This window comes from Podarcis cretensis, assembly GCF_951804945.1.
Source record: "Podarcis cretensis genome assembly, chromosome: 2".
Taxonomy (NCBI): Eukaryota; Metazoa; Chordata; class Lepidosauria; order Squamata; family Lacertidae; genus Podarcis; species Podarcis cretensis.
The window spans coordinates 28,231,279-28,254,271 of NC_137171.1; the positions used below are offsets into that span (position 1 = coordinate 28,231,279).

The window sequence follows — 22,993 nt, forward strand, 5'->3', positions numbered from 1 at the left end:
CGCCGACCTTTCGATCGGCAAGCCCTAGGCGCTGAGGCTTTAACCCACAGCGCCACCTGCGTCCCTATACTTGTTCATGCACGTCCATAAAACCTTATATACTTAACAATCCAATTTTAAAACCTTCTTCATCTTATTACAAGTGACTTTTAAAAGTTATATTAATGTAAAAATCTATACATAAAGCTTTAAAAAATATGCATTGAACAGTTACCCTTTTTTGTAATAATTTGTCCTGCATAATTCAGTAATTTATTTTGCCAATCTTCTTTATCTTCTTTGGCTGAGGCTTCTTCCTTCTGAAGGGGCTTTGAAAGACTCACTCTCAATGCTTATTCAGAAGATTTAACCTATGGAAACCATAGGGTCTTGTTTTGTTTTCACACGTTGAGTGGGGCACCTGTATGTGTTTGTTGTGCAAAGCCTTTAGCCCAAATCTCCCCCATGTTGATCCAAACTGACTTCAATACATGGCAGAAATATCTGTGCTACTGCCTTGCTACAGGCTATAGTCAGAACAATAATGTGAATAAGGTCTTAGACTGCATCTTTAACTTTCTAGTGCAAATTGGATGCCAGCAGGAGAGACAGCTCTAATGCAGTCCTTATTGACACTTCTGGTATTGAATTTATTGATTGCCTGACGCATTAATGGCCAATGCCAGGAATCTTGACATTTACTGTAGGTTTGATGGGAGATATCTGCAAGGAGTCATGGCCAGCAGTGGTTTTCAGGGTTGTTTCCTTGCTTGCTTTTAAGCTAACACAGCAATTCAGGCAGAGTGTCGTTGCAAATGGAGCCTTCTATGGCCCAACAAGCAATTGCAGCTATGATTCCAGGGTCCCTGTTGGGGAGAGAATGTGGGGAGCAGAGTTTGAAGCAGTCCTCAAATGTGGCTCTGTGATCCAGCTTCTCAGTGACCTTGTGTCCGATTCTAATAGCCAGTGCTGCAGCCATAGGCAGACTCTTGTGGGAGACAAGAGTGACATCTTACCTACTTGTGAGCGGCATGCAAGGGGAAGAAGGTTCTAATAAACATTTCTTTTGCCAACGTATATAGTTCATTTGTTCCTCTCTTGCACCAAAAAGAGAAAATACTGCCAGATGCTCTGGGCAGAACAAGGAAGTAATAAATCAGCACACTTGCATCGTAGTCTAGGCCACGGCATGGATAGATAGATATCAACACTGCAAATCACCCCTTCTGTTTCTGATGATCTTGCTTATGAAGCCAAATTGGGAGCACTCACAAACAACAGCGAGGTATCATCGGGCATGGGGAATTCCTGTGGCTTGCAAAAGTACAGAAAATATTTGGGGGGGGGACTTTAAGGGGCAGGGCTGTTGACATTTCTAATCCACCTTAAGGAACAGGTATGGGATTGTTACGTGTCACATGTCCGTTTACATTCCAGCACAGTATGCTGGGAACTTCTGTTTGTGTATAGCTTTTGCTTTTAGCTGTTCTCTCTGAGACGACATGAGAGAGAGACAACATGTTTCTTTGTCCTGATTTATGATTAATAAATCTGTAGTTGTAGTATGCTTCCACAAGCCTCACGCCTATTCTGTGTACGCAGTTCGATCTGCTGATAGTGTGCCCTGGCTGAGTAAGCCTGGGTCACTGATTTACGTCAGAGCAGAGGTGATGGCCTTTGCACTGGGCCGCTGGAAGGACACGGCCCAGCCAGAGCAAGCCAGCTGGCCTCCCGGCCCTCTTCATGCTGACAAGGGCATCCCCTTCCCCAACAGACCAAGTTTGGACATATCATGCTGATTGACAGTTGTGGTGATGGTGAGGAGAGACACAAGAAACTGGTGAGGTGGGGGGGGGGGAATGCAAGGGAATAGCTAAGATCCTGAACAGTTATCATTCCACACTGCGACCCTTTGCTTCTGTTCCCACTGGCAAAAACTTGTTCTAAACCCAGTTGGCTACTGGAACATTTCCCCAAGGAACTTTCAGGAACTGTAGGTGGGATGCTGAGAATTTTGTTTTAGCTCAATTCATTTGTTAACCTGATAGTGTGCTTCCTGCAGACACATTGTACCACATCAGCTTCTACGAAGGGGTGCCCACTAAGGATCTCTTGCTAGCTGAGAAGCTGGAGCTTCAACCAAGGAGGGCTTTACAATGTTCTTAGTCTGACTTGACTAAGCCTCTGGTGAGCCATTGTCTCCAAACCCCATATTGGTGCCTTCTAAAGGTAAAGGTAAAGGGACCCCTGAGCATTAGGTCCAGTCGTGACCGACTCTGGGGTTACGGCGTTCATCTCACTTTATTGGCCGAGGGAGCTGGCATACAGCTTCCGAATCATGTGGCCAGCATGACTAAGCCGCTTCTGGCGAATCAGAGCAGCGCACGGAAATATCGTTTACCTTCCCGTCAGAGCGGTACCTATTTATCTACTTGCACTTTGATGTGCTTTCGAACTGCTAGGTTGGCAGGAGCAGGGACCAAGCAACGGGAGCCCACCCCATTGCGGGGATTCAAACCGCCGACCTTCTGATCGGCAAGTCCTAGGCTCTGTGGTTTAACCCACTGTGTCCTAGGCTCTGTAGTTTAACCTACAGCGCCACTCACATCCCATATTGGTGCCTTCTAGAACCTGCTAAAAGATAGCTAAGCTGCTTGCAATGGTCCTTCAGCCCCTCTTACTTCCCCCCTCTAGATCTACAATGAGATGATCCGGGACCTGCTGAACCCCTCCCTGGGCTACCTGGATTTACGTGAAGATTCCAAAGGGATAATCCAAGTGGCTGGCATCACAGAAGTGTCTACCATCAACGCTAAGGAGGTGAATGGGAATAAACCAATTATACAACGGGGGAGGAGCAGGAAGCCATAAATTTTGCTGCTGCCAAATGCAGTTTTACAGGATAGTGATCCCGGTTACGAATTTTATGTTCCGAAAGAGCCTGCCATAATTGTGTACCTATCACTGCGACAAGCTGGGGATAATTCTCACTGAAGATCCCAATACTGAATAGCCCTACAGTACTGAATGACATTGCCAACAATGGACAGCCTTGGACAAGACCATTGGTATATCTATCTCAGCTTCTACATTCCTTCTGTGACCAGGATTGCATGTTTTGCCCTTGTTGTTAGGGACACTGTCAGTGCAGCATCCCCACATAGCATCCTGGTTAATGGCCCACAAATAATCCGACCCTCTCCCTCCCCCCCTTTTTTAATTATTCTGTATTTGTGTTTTTGTTGCTAGAGGGTAAAACCATATTAGTCAATCCAGTTGTTTGTTCTGCTGCTTATGAAGAGGTGAGACAAGCATTAAGGCTGAGTTTGAAAAGGTTATTCTTATTTGCATTTGGATTTAGTTTTTTGAGGCAGGAGGGGGGAAATGTTAGCAGTGATGGAACAAGAAATTCAATATTGTTTCCTGGATATTGGTTAAGAGGAGAAAGAGATCAGCCCATGATTTCTTGGCAACAGCAGATGCTGTGGTTTTGAGGAATGGACCGGCATGTTTACCTGAACGTCTTGCTGTGTTCAGTGGGGCCTATTCCAGATATGCTATGAAATATTACTACCTCTGGTCCACTCAGGAGAGAGCAGAGAGCAGAAAAAAGGAGAAACTCTGGGATATTGTCTTATGACTTCAATGAAAATAATCTCCCACAATGAGAAAAGTTGGGGATCTTGTAAGTCTGATATGGGAACAATATGGAGGAGGTAGGATGTACATTTCTAAATAATGCCTACAGACACGTCCAGATGAATATTGGCCTTTGTTTGTGCAGCGACCAAAATAAACTTGACCAGAATAAACTTGCTCTTTTATCTGCAGTTCCTTAATCCTCTCTGTTTCCAGTTACTTACTTAAACAACCAGAGTTTAAGTAAGCCCCTATCAGCGATATCCATGGCTGTTGGATAATTTTACATTGAGGTAGCAAAACTTTGGAACATCAGGTGTTCCTAGACTGTAGTTCCCATCATCCCTGACCACTGGCCATACTGGCTGGGGTTGATGGGAGTCGGAGTCCAAGATCTATTGGGCCACAAGTTCCCTGCCCATTTTAAGAAGGATGCCTTTGTGCCTTCCGCTGTTTTCCTTCCCTGCAGATCATGCAGCTGTTGATGAAAGGCAATAAGCAGCGTACCCAGGAGCCCACAGCGGCCAACCGGACTTCCTCGCGCTCCCATGCTGTGCTACAGGTGACCGTGCGCCAGAAGAGCCGCGTCAAGAATATTATGCAGGAGGTGCGCGTGGGGCGGCTCTTCATGATCGACTTAGCTGGCTCAGAGCGGGCCTCTCAGGTACGAGTAGAAAGGGTCAGGCTTCTCATCAGGAGGAGCGCACCATGTTAGTCTAGGGCAGGGGTCAGCAACCTTTTTCAGCTGTGGGGTGGTCCACTGTCCCTCAGACCATGTGGTGGGCCGGACTATATTTTGGAAAAAAATATGAACAAATTCCTATGCCCCACAAATAACCCAGAGATGCATTCTAAATAAAAGCACACATTCTACTCATGTGAAAACACCAGGCAGGCCCCACAGATAACCCAGAGATGCATTTTAAATAAAAGGACACATTCTACTCATGTAAAAACACGCTGATTCCCAGACCGTTCACAGGCAGGATTGAGAAGGCAATTGGGCCGCATCCAGCCCCCGGGCCTTAGGTTGCCTACCCCTGGTCTAGGGCAATGTTTCCCAAACTTGGGTCTCCAGCTTTTTTGGACTACAACTCCCATCATCCCTAGCTAGCAAGGTCAGGGATAATGGGACTTGTAGTCCGAAAACAGCTGGAGATCCGAGTTTGGGAAACACTGGCCTACAGGGTGCGTATTTCCTGAGCATTGTCTGGAGGCTACGTATTTCCTTAACATTGTCATTGAAGCCCTCTGGTGCTCAGCCTGAACATGTGAGGGCCAAAGTGTGTAGAGGAATGGGCACATCAGCCCCACTCCCAAATCTTTGTGTGTGTGCCAGGTTTGCCTGCTCCACTCCCAAGCGTCACATGTTTAGTGCGAAGAGCTGAAGGGGCTTTTTTCTATTTGCCTGAATGAACTTAATGGGCCACCTCTCAATTGGGAACCTTGATAAGGCAGGCTCTGAAGGGGGAATGCTTAAAAAGTCCGGTTAAGACCTTAAGACCCATGTACCTATGGGACCGCCTCTCCTGGTATGCCCCACAGAGGACCTTAAGGTCCACAAATAACAATACTCTGGAGGTCCCGAGCCTCAAGGAGGTTATACTGGTTTCAACTAGAGCCAGGGCCTTTTCAGCACTGGCCCCTACTTGGTGGAATGCTCTGTCACAAGAGACTAGGGCCCTGCGGGACTTGACATCTTTCCGCAGGGCCTGCAAGACAGAGCTGTTCCGCCTGGCCTTTGGTTTGGACTCGAACTGACTCTTATTATTCCCTCCCCTTATGGTCTTGATTTATCAGCTACTTTGAAATGAGGCTGCATTTTAAATTGCATTTTAACCTGTATTTTAAATTGGTGTCGTCCCCCCCCCCTCTTTTTCCCGTTTTTACTGTGATTTTATTGGTTTTAGCTGCCCTGAGCCCAGCTCTGCCTGGGGAGGGCGGGGTATAAATAATAATAATAATAATAATAATAATAATAATAATAATAATAATTATTATTATTATTATTATTGCTAAATTTGTGAAGGCCGGTGTGAGGAGAGGTACAGCCAGCAATGGGCCTGGGGCCACTGAGTTCATTCTGGTGCCTCTACACACTATGGGTATCCTGTCTGAAGGGGGGCTTGAAAGGAGTTAAAATGAGGAGAGGAGTGGCATTCTTTCCTTCTTGAGACTGCTGCTTTGGAAGAAGCTTGAAAGCTGGAGTCGAGGGCACAAGAAAGCACAGCAAAGACGAGGGCAAGAGATTCCAACCCACTCTCAAAATTGCAGCCGAAGCAAACGTCTCAGCAGGCCCCCTGCTTGGTTTTTCTCAGAACAACAATTCCATTCTTGTGTCCCTCCTACTCTCCTTCTCCCACAGACGCAGAACCGCGGGAAGCGAATGAAGGAAGGTGCTCACATCAACCGCTCCCTGCTGGCCCTTGGCAACTGCATCAATGCGCTCAGTGACAGGGCAGGGGTCAAATATGTCAATTACCGGGATAGCAAGCTCACTCGCCTCCTGAAGGTAGGTCTGCCTGCGGAGTGGGGCTGGCAAGGAGGGTGCCTAATCATACAAGGTGGGCATAGCCTGAATTAAATGATATGTTCTCTCTCACACGTTCACGAGGCAAGGTTGGCTTGCGGGGAAGGATTTCATGCCAATGTGCATTGAATTGTAGTCCTTACGCTTAACAACAGCAACAACAAAATGGCGGCAGTCTGGTTCTCGCTACCCCCCGCCCCACACCACAGAGTTTTCTTTTGTCTCCTGTAGGGTGGGGAGGAAAAAACATAGCATATTTGGGGGCTGCAGTCAAGGAAACAAAGGGACAGTGGTGTTCTTCTTTTTAAGGTGACAGAGGTGGGAGGAAATGGAGAAATTCAAGGTGGGTTTGGTATTGTTGAGAGCCTCATATTTGCCACAACATTTTGTTCCTTCCCTAGTCCTCTCATATTAGGAACCAAACGTCCCTCAATGTAGCCTGGGTGGGATGACAGGACCACAGTGCCCAATCTTGCCCTTGAGTGGAGGCCATGACATGTGATCAACACCCGAGTGTGCCATGGCAAGTAAGGTCACGTTGGAGTTGCAAGGCTTTATATCACTCCAAGCAAACAACTTGCACTTACAAGATTCGGAACTCAAATGAAACCTTTCATTCCTCTTGGGTCATACTTCCCTGTATCATGCTCTGTACCCTTCCTGAAGAGTTAAGAGACAAAGGCATAGTCCCGTGTTTCCCAAACTTGGGTCTCCGGCTGCCTTGGGACTACAACTCCCATCATCCCTCGCTAGCAAGACTATTGGTCAGGGATGATGGGAATTGTAGTTGAAAAAAGCAGATGGAGACACAAGCTTGGGAAACACTGGGTTAGTCCTTTGTCCTGGACATCCTGTAGCCTCTCACTCAACTACCATCTTGAGTATTCCTTATATTAGTAAGCAGACATTGGGGAGATGAGGCCCCTGATGTCAATGGAGCCAGGGGAAGGGGGATATGGCTCTGGAGGCACTGTTCTGTGGTGCATGCATCCCAATCTAGGGTAGCTTTGGCTTAGAAGGTTCTTGGCTGTCCAGCTCAGGTTTAGTGTGGGGCCCAGTTTCTGGCTCTGCCACTTGCTCCTCTACTCTTCCTGATCTGGCTGGTTTGTCCTCTTCTGTGTCAAGAATCCTGGCTGCTCAGCAGCTCCTATGTTAAGACCTACAACTTTTCTCCCTAATCCTAGGATTCACTAGGCGGGAACAGCCGAACGGTAATGATTGCTCACATCAGCCCTGCCAGCAGTTCCTTTGAGGAGTCACGCAGCACCCTGACCTATGCAGAGCGTGCCAAGAGCATTCGCACCACGGTAGGATCCCCCAGACCCCACACCCTTTCTCTAAAAGTTCTTTCACTTTCTAGATTTCTAACTTCTCTCTTTTGTGGGCGCAGTGGCATAGTGTGGGTTCCCAGAGCCCGGGGCTGTGCAGAGCGTGAATGGGAAATGACATCTGTGTCACCCAGGGGACCGCAGCCACAGAGATAAGAAGAGTTGTTCCGTTGTCTGGAGCGCTCACTTCTTGGTTTGCATGGAGAATCCATTTTCAGTGGAGCCCAGTGATGGAAGTCTGCACCTGTATTGAGGCAGCACCAGCTGTTGCAATTTTGCACCCCTAACAATTTTGCGCCTGGGGCAAAACGCTACGCCACTGGGTGGACATTCTAGTTGTTCCACCAGAGCCAAACCAATCCTTTAGTCCTCCAGTCCTGAGCATCCTAAATGCTGGAACCATTTTCAGATTGACACACAATTGTAGGGAACAAGACTTGCTCCAAGAAATGACAGTTTTATATCATACAGGACATCTCTTTTCAGAGCATGGCAGCTATATGATTGACAGGTTGGTAGACTAGATGGACCACTGGTTTCATCTGATGGTGTTGTACTTATGTCCTAGAAAAATGGGGGGAAAGTAGAAAAACACCAGTCTCCTGCATTTCCAGTCTAGCAACCTTCTAACTGTTCTCCCCTCAGAAAATATTAGCCAGACTTTCATCAAGGTTCCCTACATACCGGTATGTTTTCACACCACCACTGATGTCTCCAGTCTTCCCATTAAGTATCCTACCACATAACATTTATATAATATATAATAGTACGTTTCCGAGCACAATTCAAAGTGTTGGTGCTGACCTTTAAAGACCTAAACGGCCTCGGTCCTGTATACCTGAAGGAGCATCTCCACCCCCATCGTTCTACCCGGACACTGAGGCCCAGCACTGAGGGCCTTCTGGCGGTTCCCTCACTGCGAGAAGCCAAGTTACAGGGAACCAGGCAGAGGGCCTTCTCGGTAGTGGCGCCTGCCCTGTGGAACGCCCTCCCACCAGATGTCAAAGAGAACAACAACTACCAGACTTTTAGAAGACATCTGAAGGCAGCCCTGTTTAGGGAAGCTTTTAATGTTTGATGTATCATAGTATTTTAATATTCTTTTGGAAGCCGCCCAGAGTGGCTGGGGAAGCCCAGCCAGATGGGCGGGGTATAAATAATAAATTATTATTATTATTATTATTAGTAGTAGTAGTAGTAATGTTGGTGGAATGTCCTTAAGTTTTCCTCCCACATGTAGCAATTTAAGAGAACTTAAATTGGATGCCACAGTGTCCATGGATTTCCAGTACTCATTCCCTCTCTCCACCTTGGCAGGTAAAGCGTAACCTTCTTAATGTCTCATATCACATCGCCCAATACACAAGTATAATTGCCGACCTACGTAGTGAGATTCAGCGGTTGCAGCGCAAGATTGAACAGCAAGAGCCACGCCCAATGCGGTCCGACATCCGCAGTATACAAGGTAGGAAGAGTGAGGGATGTTTCTGCCAGGACATGGACACTTAACATTCCTGCCTCTAGCCTTCCTATGCCTGTGGTAGCTTCATGCCTCACCGAGTGACACCTGTACAAAGGGAACAGGTGCCGTGGGATGGGTGGGCAAGATGTTCCTGTGGCCCTCAAATGTAGCTGAAAGGCTGCAGTTCCTTCAGCTTTTACACATCACCCAAAAAGTATAGGCTCGGCGGTGTGTTGAAGGTTTTGGAGAGTGTTGGTGCTGACCTTTAAAGCCCTAAATGGCTTTGTCCTTGTATACCTTAAAGAGCGTCTCCACCCCAATCATTCAGGCCGGACACACCAAGGGAATGAAAGACCTACATTGGCTCCCAGTACGTTTCCGAGCACGATTCAAAGTGTTGGTGCTGACCTTTAAAGCCCAAAACGGCCTCTGCCCAGTATACCGGAAGGAGCGTCTCCACCCTCATCATTCAGCCCGGACACTGAGGTCCAGCTCTGAGGGCCTTCTGGCAGTTCCCTCACTGCGAGAAGTGAGGTTGCAGGGAACCAGACAGAGGGGTTTTCTTGGTAGTGGCACCCTCCCTGTGGAATGCCCTCCCAGCAGATGTCAAAGAGACAAGTAACTATAACCTTTAAAAGACACCTGAAGCCCCACATAGGGAAGTTTTTAATGTTTATGGTTGCATTATGTTTTTATATATTCTGGAAGCTGCCCAGTGTGGCTGGGGCAACCCAGTCATATGGGCGAGGTACAAATAATAAATTTGTTGTTGTTGTTGTTGTTGTTGTTGTTGTTGTTGTTGTGTATCTAACAACAACAACATCAAGTTGTGCAGCGGAGAGCTTGGTTGCCCTCATAGCACAACGTGAGGGAAGGGAGAAATAATAGAGGTGTTTGGTAGCATCTTCTTGCTTGACATTTTGACCAGACTCCTTGCATTGGTTCTTTTTCCCTACCTGCTGTTCATCGTAGCTGAAGTGCAACTCCAGGGCAACCCCTTTGAGAGGCAGGAGATGGACCAGCTGAGGGAGCAGCTGATCAGCACCTTCCGGGAACAAATGGATGTGCGGCGCCACCTCATGGAGCTAGAGAACAATTACATGGAGATCCAGATTGAGAGCTCTCGCCACCTCCTGGCCATTGCTGAGTAAGTAGGGAGCTGAGAGCTGGCAGGGCACCTTCCCACGTTCTTTGGGGTTCCTATTTTGAATTCTCTGTGAGTCTGTGCTCTGAGCCTAGGCTGCCATGTCTGAGTAAGGGTGGGAAAATAACACTGCCGGGTTTACCAGCGCTTGGGCCCTGATGCATCTTCCTTCCTCCTTTCCCCACTCACGTCGCCCTACAGCTGGGAGCAGGAAAAGGCACGGCGGGCCCAGAAGTGGCGAGAGGAGCAGAGGAAGGAGAGCTACAGCAAAGATGAAAGCGAGAAGGACTCCGACACTGGCGACGACCTGTCGGATGTGCCGGAGCCGCAGGAAGTGACGTTAGCCCGGGAACACATTGCAGCCCTCCTGAGGGAGCAGGATAAACTTCATAAGCAGAAGGTATTGAAGCTCAAAGGAGTTAAGCGATAGCCACTCCGAGGGAAGAGAGGGATGAGGGCCCAGGGTTGCGGCCGCAGGGGAACTGCAGCATCTGTTGAGGCTGAGCTGTTTGCAGCCAGCAGGAGTCTCTTGGGCAGCCCTTCTGCTTGCATTTGCTGGCCCCCTGTGACCCCGGCGTGTGACTTCCCCCCTGTGCCAGACAGAGCTGGAGAGGCGGTTCTGGGAAGTCCGTCAGCGTGGGCACCGGCTGGAAGAGGCTCTGCCCTGGCGCATCAGCTCCGAAGAGCAGCGAGAGGTTCTGAGCCTGCTCTGCAAGGTCCACGAGCTAGAAGTAGAGAACACGGCCATACAGTCGGGGGCCCTGCTGAAGGACAACCTCATCCGCCACCAGGAGCGGACCGTGCGCCGCTTCGAGCGCCACCGCAGCCTTTGCCACCGCATCATCCACGAACAGCGGCAGATCATCCATGGTACGGCCGCAACCGCTGTTCAGTGCAGACGTGGGGGATCCGCTGCACCTTGCATTCCTAGGGCATGCGATCCAGGACATGCAGAAAACCACATTTCCCACCTTTTGCACTAATTGAGAATGGGGTGTGTGTGTAAGGCTTCAGGGAATTAGATCCCTCCCATGGTGTCAGCCAGGAATCAGAGAAAGGATAAAAGCTCTTACCGTGCAATTTATTCAATCATTCACAGAGAGCGGCGAAGGAATGCAGCCAGTGTGGTGCAGTGGTTAAGAACGGTAGTCTCGTAATCTGGGGAACCGGGTTCGCTTCCCCACTCCTCCACATGCAGCTGCTGGGTGACCTTGGGCTAGTCACACTTCTTTGAAGTCTCTCAGCCCCACTCACCTCACAGAGTGTTTGTTGTGGGGGAGGAAGGGAAAGGAGAATGTTAGCCACTTTGAGACTCCTTCTGGTAGTGATAAAGTGGGATATCAAATCCAAACTCTTCTTCTTCTTCTTCCCTATATAATGGCGTTGCTCCAAGTAAAGTCCCACCCCTCTGCGTCTCCCCAATTCTACATCACTCCTATGTCGGCTAATCTGAGCTTTCTGCTGCCGAGTTCTCTGTTCTAATACCCTCAATCCCTGCCTGGTCCTGGGAGAGGGGGGTGTCAGGAATGCTTTTCAGAGACACTGAGTCTGTCAGCTGTCTCTCCCCTGGTGCTTCTCCCAGAGGCGGAGCTAAGTGCTCTGGTACCCAGAGCGGTGCACATGCTGTGCACCCAGGGGTGGGGCTAGCCACGAGCAGCGAGCATCCCAGGGGGGTGGGGCGGTGATGTCACCCAGGGCGGATCGCACCCACCGCACCTCCCTTCCTCCGCCAGTGGCTTCTCCTTCTTCCTGCTGTTCCTCTTTCCCAGCTTCTGCAACCTCTGAACTCTGGCCTTCTGCAAACCACTGTTCTAAATCTATACTGTCCTCCTATTCTCGGGAAGGTTCAGGGAGGGGGGGGCGGCCTCCACCATTCCTCCTCAGTCTAGCCCCTGACAGTGTGTGTGTGAGTGAGAAAGGTACATCAGTGTGGAAATGTTCCTGAGATGTTTTAAAGCACAGCATGGGTTCACATTTTGTTCCCTCTCCACTCTTTCTTTCAATCTGATATAGACTGCCTATGTTCATAGACCATTTTGAACCCATGGTATAATGTAGTGCTGTTCTACGTATCATTCAGGAGGAGTTAAAAAAAAACACCTTTACAGTTTACCCAAACATTTGAGGGCTGAACAACAGTGCCGGATTACCAAATGGGCAGCGTATGCACCGGCTTATGAGCCCCACAACAATGGATCAAAAATAATATTGGGAAGAAAATTACAAAAACATATTAGGAAATTATTTGCGAGGCCCAAGATTTTGACTGCCTAAGGGCCTCCACGGAGTTTAATCCGGCACTGCTGAACAATGTGGATCTGTTAACCTTGAAATTATGGGATGTGTCAGGAGATACGGCTGTGTTTCTTTTTAGATATTTTCATTGATTTATTTGTATTCTATTTTTTTTATTTCAGATTTTTATTAAGTTTGTTTTACAACACACACACACACACACACACACACACAGAACTAAACATAAAAGTAATAATACACAATCAAAAAACAAAAACAAAAAACAACAAAGAAATACAAATAAAACATAATAACGTATGGAAACTCACACAGATCAAACTATATATGTATAAAAAATATTTCAATTCTTCTTTTCTTCCAATTGACTTCCTTCATCCTCAAAACGGTTCTCTTTCCGTTTTTGGTAAACTGTCTCCTTCTTAGTTCATTATTACCCCACTTTCCTTCTGTTTTTAACTTTTATACCATAATTTTTTTTGCAGAAGTTAATCGAAACAAGTCCAAATATTAATTTGAGGGCACTGTTTTTTAAGGTATTCTCTATATTTTCCCCATTCTTTTTGAAATCTTTGCTTGGGCTGAACCCTAATGGCTTCTGTCAATCTAGCCAATTCAATATAATCAAATAATTTATCTTGCCACTCTTTTTTTGCCGGTATTGTTTCTTTTTTCCAATTTTTGGCAATTAGTGTTTTCGCAGTCCCTGTAGCGCAAAGGAATATCCATTCCCTTCCCTTCCCTTCCCTTCCTTTATTTGGATTCTGCCTAACCTGTTTATAATAGGGGTCATGGTCGCTGTTGCCGACTAGACCTGAAACATGTGTGGAGCATTGATTCTCCATTGTGCAACCCTTTCCCCATCCTCTCTCTTCTTGCCAGAGTCTCAGCTGTCGGTGCCATCCCACCTAGAAGAACTGTATCAAGCCTACTTGCATGAACTGGACGAGGGAGGCTTGGACCGTGTTGCTGCCATTGACCGAGCGGCCGCCCGGGCCCTCAAGGTACCATGCTGCCACCACGTCCGGTCCTAATCCACAGCAACAACTCATTGGCGGCACCAGCCTTCACATATAAAGACCACACTGTCTGACCTATTATGAGTCCCATTCTACAGGAAATGCCTGGCTTGGCATAGCCCTTGTAAGGCAACTTTTGGGCTCTACAGACCTAGCCAGAGTCCTGTTTCTCACTAGGCTTTCTGCACAAGCCTAAACAACGAAGCAGAAGGCTTTTTGAACCTAACCACCTACAGCCAAGTCCAAATCAGAGGCAGCCAAACTCACCCCAGTGTTTATCCTTGGGCTCATTGTTGCATCTGCGTTAAATAATCAGAAAGATAAATTAGCAGGCAAAACCCAGAGAAACCAAGCGGCCGAGCATATTACACCAATCCCGGCCCAACTGCACTGGCTGCCAGTTAGTATCCGGGCCCAACTCCAAGTGCTGGTTTTGACCTATAAAGCCTTAAAAAGCTCAGGACCTCAATACCTCAAGGACCGCCTCTTCCCATATAAACCATCCCAGACTGCAGTCATCATCTGAGGCCCTTCTTCATGTGCCTCCGCGATGTGAGGTCCAGAGGGTGGCAACATGAGAATAGGGCCTTCTCTGTAGTGGCTCCCCGTTGGTGGAGTGCTCTTGACAGGGAGGTTCGCTTGGCACCTTCATTATATATATTTTAGGTGCCAGGTAGAAAGTTCCTTTTCAACCAGGCCTTGGGCTGATTAATATACTACAGCCTTTTAACTGTATCTGTGGGAAGGGAGGGATATTGTTTTGCTCTTTCGTTTTACTTCTTTGCTTGTTTTTATCCTGTATTTTTTTCTGTGAACTGCCCTGAGGTCTTATGATGAAGGGTGGTGTATCAAACAAACAAAGTTGATCCAACGAGACGGCAAAGCTAATAACTTGTTTCCTAATGCCACCGGGACACGGGTGGCACTGTAGGTTAAACCACAGAGCCTAGGGCTTGCTGATCAGAAGGTTGGCGGTTCGAATTCCCACAACGGGGTGAGCTCCCGTTGCTCGGTCCCTGCTCCTGCCAACCTAGCAGTTTGAAAGCACGTCAAAGTGCAAGTAGATAAATAGGTACTGCTCCGGCAGGAAGGTAAATGGCGTTTCTGCGTGCTGCTGTGGTTCGCCAGAAGCGGCTTAGACATGCTGGCCACATGACCTGGAAGCTGTACGCCGGCTCCCTCGGCCAATAAAGCGAGATGAGTGCCACAGCCCCAAAGTCGGCCATGACTGGACCTAATGGTCAGGGGTCCCCTTTACCCCTTAATGCCACAGGTGGTGTTGCCCCTTCTTGGGCCATCAACTTCAGCTACAAAATATAGGTGGAGAATGCAAGGTTGCAGTTGCTTTTGGCTATACCTGCAGGGCTTTCAGAGCATCCATGTTCTGTTTTCCCTGCAGGACACCTCTGTGCCAAAGCTTCCCCCGCTCCCGGTGGAAAGTATCCTGGACTCTGACCAAGAGAGTGTAAGGACACTGGGCTCCGAGTACCAGCAGCCGCAACGGAGGGATTCCCGAAGGGGTACTCTCCCACCCCTTGTCCCCGAGCCAGACAGGTAAGATTAACTTGCTACCTTTTTGTGGAACGTATCTCGTGCAGCCCCCATCTCAAGATCTGATACGAACAGGTTATCTTTCTTTCTCTTCTCAGCAGTGAAGCAAGCCAGGTGTTCAAGGCTAGTCCTCGGGCCCGGCAGATCAAGAATTCAGCAGTAGTGACACCGCCTCCTATCCATGTGAATGGCATGATCACTCAAGAGGTGTGAAGCGACAGGGGTGGGGGGAGTGATTAATAATAATAATAATAATAATAATAATAATAATAATAATAATAATTTATTTCTACCACTCCCATCTGGCTGGGTTTCCCCAGCCACTCTGGACAGCTTCCAACAGAATATTAAAAACAATCCAGCATCAGACATTAAAAACTTCCCTAAACAGGGTTGCCTTCAGTTGTCTTTTAAAAGTTAAATAGTTGTTTATTGCCTTGACATCTGGTGGGAGGGCGTTCCACAGGGCAGGCACCACTACCGAGAAGGCCCTCTGCCTGGTTCCCTGTAACCTCACTTCTTGCAGTGAAGGAACCGCCAGAAGGCCCTCGGTGCTGGACCTCAGTGTCTAGGCTTGATGATGGGGGTGGAGACGCTCCTTCAGGTATACAGGACCAAGGCTGTTTAAGGCTTTAAAGGTCAGCACCAACCAATTGTGCTCGGTAATGTACTGGAAGACAATGAAGATCTTTCCGGATCGGTGTTATATGGTCTCAGTGTCCACTCCCAGTCACCAGTCTAGCTGCCGCATTCTGGATTAATTGCAGTTTCCGAGTCACCTTCAAAGGTAGCCCCACGTAGAGTGCATTGCAGTAGTCCAAGCGGGAGAGAACCAGAGCACTCACCACTCTGGCAAGACAGTCTGCGGACAGATAGGGCCTCAGCCTATGTACCAGATGCGGACAGATAGGGCCTCAGCCTATGTACCAGATGGAGCTGGTAAACAGCTGCCCTGGACACAGAACTGTCCTGCGCCTCCATGGACAGCTGTGAGTCCAAAATGACTCCCAGGCTGCGCACCTGGTCCTTCAGGTGCACAGTTGCCCCATTCAGGATCAGGGAGTCCTCCACACCAGCCCGCCCCCTGTCCCCCAAGAACAGTACTTCTGGCTTGTCAGGATTCAACCTCAATCTGTTAGCTGCCTTCTATCCTCCAACCGCCTCCAGACACTCACACAGGACCTTCACCGCCTTCACTGGTTCTGATTTAAATGCATACTGATGAACACCCAGCCCAAACCCCCGATGATCTCACCCAGTGGCTGCATGTAGATGTTAAAAAGCATGGGGGAGAGGACAGAACTCTGACTTGATATGCAGAGGATTTGTGCCTTCGTTTCAAGAATGCACGGGCATTCCTCTGTAACAAGAGACATTTCTACATACAGTGGTACCTTGGTAGTCGGAAGCCTTAGTTGTTGAACAAATCACCTCCCAAACATCGCAAACCCAGAAGTGAGTGTTCCGGTTTGAGTACATTTTTTGGAAGCCGAACGTCCAACGTGGCTTCCGCAGCTTACAATTGGCTGCAGGAAGCTCCTGCAGTGAATCGGGAGCTGCACCTATTTCCGAACCTTTTCGGGAGTCGAATGGACTCCCAGAACTGATTAAATTTAAGAACTAAGGTACGACTGTAGTTGGTAGTGTTCTGCAAAGACCTGCAATTTCGTAGCACAGCTGCTTTACAGAAGATCACGCCGAACAGAAAGAGGAGGTGTTTCAGCGGCAACCATTTTGTGCATGTTCGATGAGCACGCAACTGCCGATGCACATCTTGCTTTGGGCCCCGAAAGGGGGCAGGGATGGAATGGGGCAGGCTTCCACACACCCCCACCACCCCACGAGGTGCCTGTATATATTTGAAAAATTGTACTGGTGGAGCCATGATGGGGGAGGCTGCAAAAAAACAAAACCATGTGTGGCTCCAGAGTTCATGAGATGTGAGTTGCTCTGTCTTGACTTTCCCTGCCTCTGTTCTTCTCCACAGTATGTGCCTCGAGAGAGTTTGGTAAGCCTGAGTAGCCAACGAAATTCCTCCCCTGACAGCAGCGACCACTGCTCTGACGGCATCCTGCCACGCGGAGGTAACTATAACCCAGATTTTTTAAAGATTACAGTGGTACCTCTGGTTACGTACTTAATTTGTTCCGGAGGTCCGTTCTTAACTTGAAACTGTTCTTAACCTGAGGCACCACTTTAGCTAATGGGGCCTCCCGCTGCCGCCGCACCGCCGGAGCACGATTTCTGTTCTCATCCTGAGGTAAAGTTCTTAACCCGAGGTAGTACTTCCGGGTTAGCAGAGTCTGTAACCCAAAGTGTTTGTAACCCGAGGTGTTTGTAACCCAAGGTACCACTGTAAATGTTTTCCTATTGTGCCTTCTCCGTACTCTCAGTTATGTCGCAAACTGGCAACAGCCGGGTTGAACGGTATCAGGCTCGGTGTGGGGAGGCTTCCTCAAAATTTAGGAGCCCAGCGACTCCTTTGTATTGGAGGAATTCTTCTACTCATCAGAGCCAACTCCTAGGGGCCAAGGTCCCCCAAGTGAAATATTTGAAGGGGCCTCCCCCCCCTCCCCGTTAATGGGCATTGCTCATGGTGTGCATGCACTGCATCTTATGATGGAGCAGGGCTTACCTGGGCCCCCCGAATTTTTATTCAAGTTGGCATCCCTGTTTGCAGCCGGGTCCTTCACCTTCCCCCTTCTCCCACTTTGTGCGATTGCAACGGCAACTCTTTGTTGTGTTTTTGCATTTGTGTACTCTGGCCAAGGGTACCTGAAAGCTAGGCCAAGGAAAATGTGCATATTATATATGAGGAGTTAGGGGGAAAATATGTTTAAGCAAACCTTCATAAAGAAACCAGAAGCTTTCCTTTTGGGTATTTTAGATTCAGATATCCCAAATGAAAAAAGGAGAATATTCTTATATGCTACAAGTGCAGCAAGAATATTAATAGCTAGAAATACGAAAAGTGATTTATTACCAACGAAAAATGAATGGCAGGATAAATTATTTGAATATCTCGAATTGGCAAAAATGACGGAGAAAATTAGGAGACGGCCTAACCAAAAGTTCCAAAAGGAATGGGAAATTTATAGAGATTACTTAAAAAAAAAAAAAAAACCTGTGCCCCAAGTCAAAACCTGGATTTGCTTTGATTAATTTTCTCAAATCATAATATGGATTATAAGTATAGTATGTGGGAAACTGTAGAAATGATGAAATGATAAAAGAAGCAGTTTAACAAATAGACAAAACTACCTGCTTTGAGGAAGATGGAAGTCTGTCAGAGAAGAAAAGGAATTGGGAATGAAGAATATGGTGACGTAAGTCCATGTGTAAGAACTTACGGATTTGTGGATGTATGTATGTTTCTTGTTCCTTGTTTTTCTGTTGTTGTTGTTGTCGTCGTTTTCTTATTTTGGTTACTTTATTGTATGTGTTTGTTTATCAGGTAATAAAACTAATAAAAAGCATGGGGGGGGAGAGGAAAATGCGCAGTGCAATAAAAAATATCCTTTTTTGGCGCACGCACCCTCCGTTGGCAGAGCGCAAAGAGATAGCGAGTGGCACCAAGAGCATCGTGGTGAAGGCTGCCCGGCGCCGCTCCCGGGTGCTGGAGTACGACCGGAGGAACCTGCTGGAGCCGACCAAGGAACACAGCAGCCTCTCCCTCCACTCTCTGAGCGAGAGCGAGGACCCCCTGTGCCGAGAGACCCCAGCCCTCTGCCAGCCTGCTAGCCCAGGCCTGCAGCACGCCGTCAGCGAGGACAACTTGTCCAGCAGCACTGGCGAGACTGTGCCAGGAAGGAATGGCCCCAGACGCTCCCCTGGGCCGTGGCTCCGGGTCAGCAAAAAGGGAAACAAGAAGCTTGAGAAGAGGGAAGAATCGCTAGAGGCCAAGAGGAGGAAGCGAAGGTCTCGGTCCTTTGAGGTCACCGGCCACAGGGTACGTCCTCAGCATCTCACAGCTACCCAATTATGTTTTGTTAATTTCAACATTTTTGACATATACAGTGGGATCTCAGGTTACATACACTTCAGGTTACAGACTCCGCTAACCCAGAAATAGTACCTCGGGTTAAGAACTTTGCTTCAGGATGAGAACAGAAATTGTGCTCCGGCGGCGCGGCAGCAGCAGGAGGCCCCATTAGCTAAAGTGGTGCTTCAGGTTAAGAACAGTTTCAGGTTAAGAACAGATCTCCAGAATGAATTAAGTTCTTAACCCAAGGTACCACTGTACACAGTTTCGCCTTTTCTCTTATTTTTGCCGATGTCCCGCCCCATTTCCCACAGAGTTGTTGTTATCTCTCCCCTTCCGCTGCCACCCCTCTCTTGTATCTATCAAATCCTAACCACAATATTATTAGCTGATTGCTTCTGTTGCTCGTAGCTCAAATCCTGCTCATGAGTTTGTCCTACTGTGATATTTCTTCAAACCGTCTGAAAAAGGCACCCATTCTTCCGTAAAAACCCTCATCATGAGAGTCTCTTAATTTTGCCTCTTTTGCATCCTCCATTGAATCCTCAGGCATCCTTCAGCCCTCCAGGTGTTTTGGACTACAATTCCCATCATCCCTGACCACTGGTCCTGTTAGCTAGGGATCGTGGGAGCTGTAGGCCAAAGCATCTGGAGGGTCGCAGGTTGGGGATACCTGATCTTACTTATCCATTCTCCTTTGATTGGAACTTCTTCTTTCTCCCGTATAGATGGGGGGGGAGGGGTAATTTCTGCCCCTCTAATCCCTAACAGAAATGCTTCATGCTTTTTAAATATAAATACTCATTTAAAACTTCTTCTTTTTATCTCCTGTATCATTTCCCAAAATACCTTTGCTTTCTTGCAAGTCCACCACATATATAAAAAAGATATAAAAAGATAAAAATGTATAAACTTGAAAAGTATAAATAAAAACTTTCCTTTTCTTTTTTTTTAAAAAAGGAAGACTCACATGAGACCTTCCAACAGAGCCTGGTTGCAATCTAAAAAAAAATACCCAGCCAGGCTAAATGGCCCCTTACATGTCTCCAGTCTCCATTTTGTGCATGGCAAATTTGCATGTTTTCAACTTAGCATTCTAACGCTAAACCAAAAACACAGAAAAAGTGTGGTTCTTCTGTTAAAAGGGGCACAGTTCCCCCTGGCCATGTTCCCAACCAGAAAGCTGTTTTTTTGTAGAATGAATAGCGCGGATTAAAGTTATGTAGACTGACCTTATCTCCTCCCCCTTCATATCTCCCTTGCAAATGCTCCTTAATAAGAAATTATGGAAAGGTAAAAGAGATCTGCACCCCCTGTTCACGAAGCACCTTCTCAGTCTGTGTGTTTGCCTCTCCCCCCTGCAGCTCCCGTGTCCGAAGAACAATGTTGCCCGCCGTCATCCGCTGGAAAGCAGTTCTGAACACAAGATAATGGCTGCTGGAGGGACTCACAACACCCGGGGAATTGGGAGGGCAGCCGTGCAGTTGTCCAGAGTGAGGCTTCTGCAGGCCCAGCCATCCTCAGGTAGGGGCGCCTAAGCAAGTGCAAGTAAAGTATTGCTGCTGTTAACAGCTGCCCTCCACTGTAGTAAAGTTAACCATGGATCACAGCAAGGAATTTGGGTGCCAGAGCTTAAGGGAAGCATCTTGTCCTCCAGTGTGCATGCAGGATCCCACATTTTCACTTTGGAGTAATATAAACCATCCCAGACTCTGCAGTCATCATCTGAGGCCATTCTTTGTTTGCCTTCTCCATGTGAGGTCCAAAGGGTGGCAACATGAGAGCAGGGTCTTCTCTGTAGTGGCTCCCTGTTTGTGTAACACTCTCCCCGGGGAGGTTTGCCTGGCGCCAGGCAGAAAAAATCCTCTGCAACCAGGCCTTTTGGCTGATTAATATTCTACAGCCTTTTAAATGTGTCCACAGGAAGGGGGAGCTATTGTTTTGCTGTTTCGTTTGAATAATTTACTTGTTTTATCCTGTACTTTATTGTGTGAACTGCCCTGAGATCTTATGTTGAAGGGCAGTATATAAATCTAATAAATAAAATAATTAATGAATTAATGAATTAATGAAATAGCTTACATAGAATAAATGCCACCTCATGCTTAAGGGTTTTGAAGGTTACAGAGATGGCAGAATTGTACTGAAGGCTATTGGACTAACACAAAGGTCAGTGTAATTAATTATGTCATGAAGAAATATGAGGGACTGAGGGGTGGTTTGGTTGTGTCAGACAAACACTGGTTAGGGTTCAGTTATGATGCAAACGCCTATGAAATTTAATCAGAGTTATCTTCCTTTCCTCCTCCTCCTCCTCCTCCTCCTCCTCTTCTTCTTCTTCTTCTTCTTCCCCCCCTTTAGGTCCTACTGAGGCCTCCTCTCTCTCAGTCCCCTCCAACCAAGGTGGCGTCTCCAAGAAAAACTTCCAGCCCAGCCAGCGCCCTCCACGGCTGAACTATATCACAGTTAATGGCACCAACCCTCACTGCAAAGATGGCAGGAACCGGCGATGCTGAGAACTGAGGGGACGCAAGCAGGTTGAGAAGCCCCGGGGAGATGCCTCTGGCGCTCAGTCGGATGGCAAAGTGGCCAAAGACATTGTAGGAAGGTGGCTTATTGCAGAAAGGATGACCCAAAGGAAGACTCCACCCAACTGATGGTGGGTGCTCCTGCCAGGGATTCAGTTTGCCCCAAAAGTCTTTACAGCTCCAAGACTGGATGCCCCAGACTCAAATAAGTATCTCTCTATGGATGGGCATAAATACATCTATCCATCTGGTACAGTAACTGAGAGGAGCCAGAGGTCTCCTTCCTCCACAAGCACAGATATCTGCTTTAAATGGAAGCGCTTGTGGCTATGTTGTGCCTTTATGCTAGAGGAGAACACACAAATCGGGTGACACTATAGGGAGATGGGCTGCTGTTAGTGCTGTGTGCATGCTATATTTCTGCATAGTCAAGTTCAGTTCAGTCTTTTAAAACTTTCCAGAACTTCCCTCTGGGTGTAGGAACACGAAGGGGGTAACGCTTGGAAGCCACACAGCTTCAGGTCATGACCATGTGGGTGGGAAGCTATGGTAAACGCCTGATGTGTTTGGCTGTCTTCCAACAAGGGGCAACAAGACTGTTCGCCAACCAGAAACCATCGCTGAATACGTGGAGAAATGATACAGACCTTTGAGATCACACACAGAATTTCTGGCGAGTCTCCCGTTGGGTTGGATACTCTATGACTCTTCCTTCATGAGAACTGGCAACTGGTTTTGAAAAATGCGTACACTGGAGTTGACAAATGTTGACTTTTGTATATCCCGTGAACTGTGGCAAGGTAGCGTGGGGAAGAAAATAGAACCGTGCGTTATCCAATACCAACCCCAAGCCATTTCCAGAGACCTCTTTAGCCTCCTGTATTTTTTGCTGCCTACTCCAGGTTGCAGTTTCTGCCAAACACATGCTTCATATCCTGCTGTCTGCTGCAGTCTTGAAGGCCAAGACTTCCACACAGTCATGGGCTTACAGCAGACCTGCATTGGTTTGAATGCACTCTTGGGTATATTCTGCATAGTAAAGGTAAAGGGGACCCCTGACCATTAGGTCCAGTCGTGGCCGACTCTGGAGTTGCGGCGCTCATCTCGCTTTATTGGCCAAGGGAGCCGGTGTACAACTTCCAGGTCATGTGGCCAGCATGACTAAGCCACTTGTGGTGAACCACAGCATTGCACGGAAACGCCATTTACCTTCCTGCCAGAGTGGTACCTATTTATCTACTTGCACTTTGACATGCTTTCAAACTGCTAGGTTGGCAGGAGCAGGGACCGAGCAATGGGAGCTCACCCCGTCACAGGGATTTGAACCGCCGACCTTCGGATCGGCAAGTCCTAGGCTCTGTGGTTTAACCCACAGCGCCACCCGCGTCCCATATTCTGCATAGTTAGTATTAAAATAGCTTTTCAGAATAGAAATCCTTCCAAAGCAGTACACAAGAAAGATCCAACTATATTTCAATATCAGCGTCTAAGAAAGACCTGTCAGGATCATTCACATTTGGCAGTTGGTGGTAGAATGACCCACACTGTGTGTGTGTGTGTGTGTGTGTGTGTGTGTGT

At 47.7% G+C, this 22,993-nt stretch overlaps 1 protein-coding gene across 1 annotated transcript in view; it reads left to right on the forward strand.

The window, feature by feature from the left end:
* The window catches only part of LOC307209973 (dynein axonemal intermediate chain 2-like), an 85,982-nt gene extending 63,703 nt beyond the window's left edge, over positions 1-22,279 (forward strand). Inside the window, exons 18-32 of the mRNA XM_079965462.1 lie at positions 2,674-2,799; positions 4,088-4,282; positions 5,984-6,130; positions 7,333-7,455; positions 8,794-8,941; positions 9,911-10,085; positions 10,284-10,482; positions 10,682-10,952; positions 13,218-13,339; positions 14,754-14,908; positions 15,007-15,112; positions 16,893-16,989; positions 18,454-18,854; positions 20,252-20,411; positions 21,249-22,279. Of these exons, the coding sequence (XP_079821588.1) occupies positions 2,674-2,799; positions 4,088-4,282; positions 5,984-6,130; positions 7,333-7,455; positions 8,794-8,941; positions 9,911-10,085; positions 10,284-10,482; positions 10,682-10,952; positions 13,218-13,339; positions 14,754-14,908; positions 15,007-15,112; positions 16,893-16,989; positions 18,454-18,854; positions 20,252-20,411; positions 21,249-21,403 (2,580 nt within the window). The 3' untranslated portion in view covers positions 21,404-22,279. The remainder of the gene's footprint in view (positions 1-2,673; positions 2,800-4,087; positions 4,283-5,983; positions 6,131-7,332; positions 7,456-8,793; positions 8,942-9,910; positions 10,086-10,283; positions 10,483-10,681; positions 10,953-13,217; positions 13,340-14,753; positions 14,909-15,006; positions 15,113-16,892; positions 16,990-18,453; positions 18,855-20,251; positions 20,412-21,248) is intronic.
* Positions 22,280-22,993: the final 714 nt, after the last annotated feature.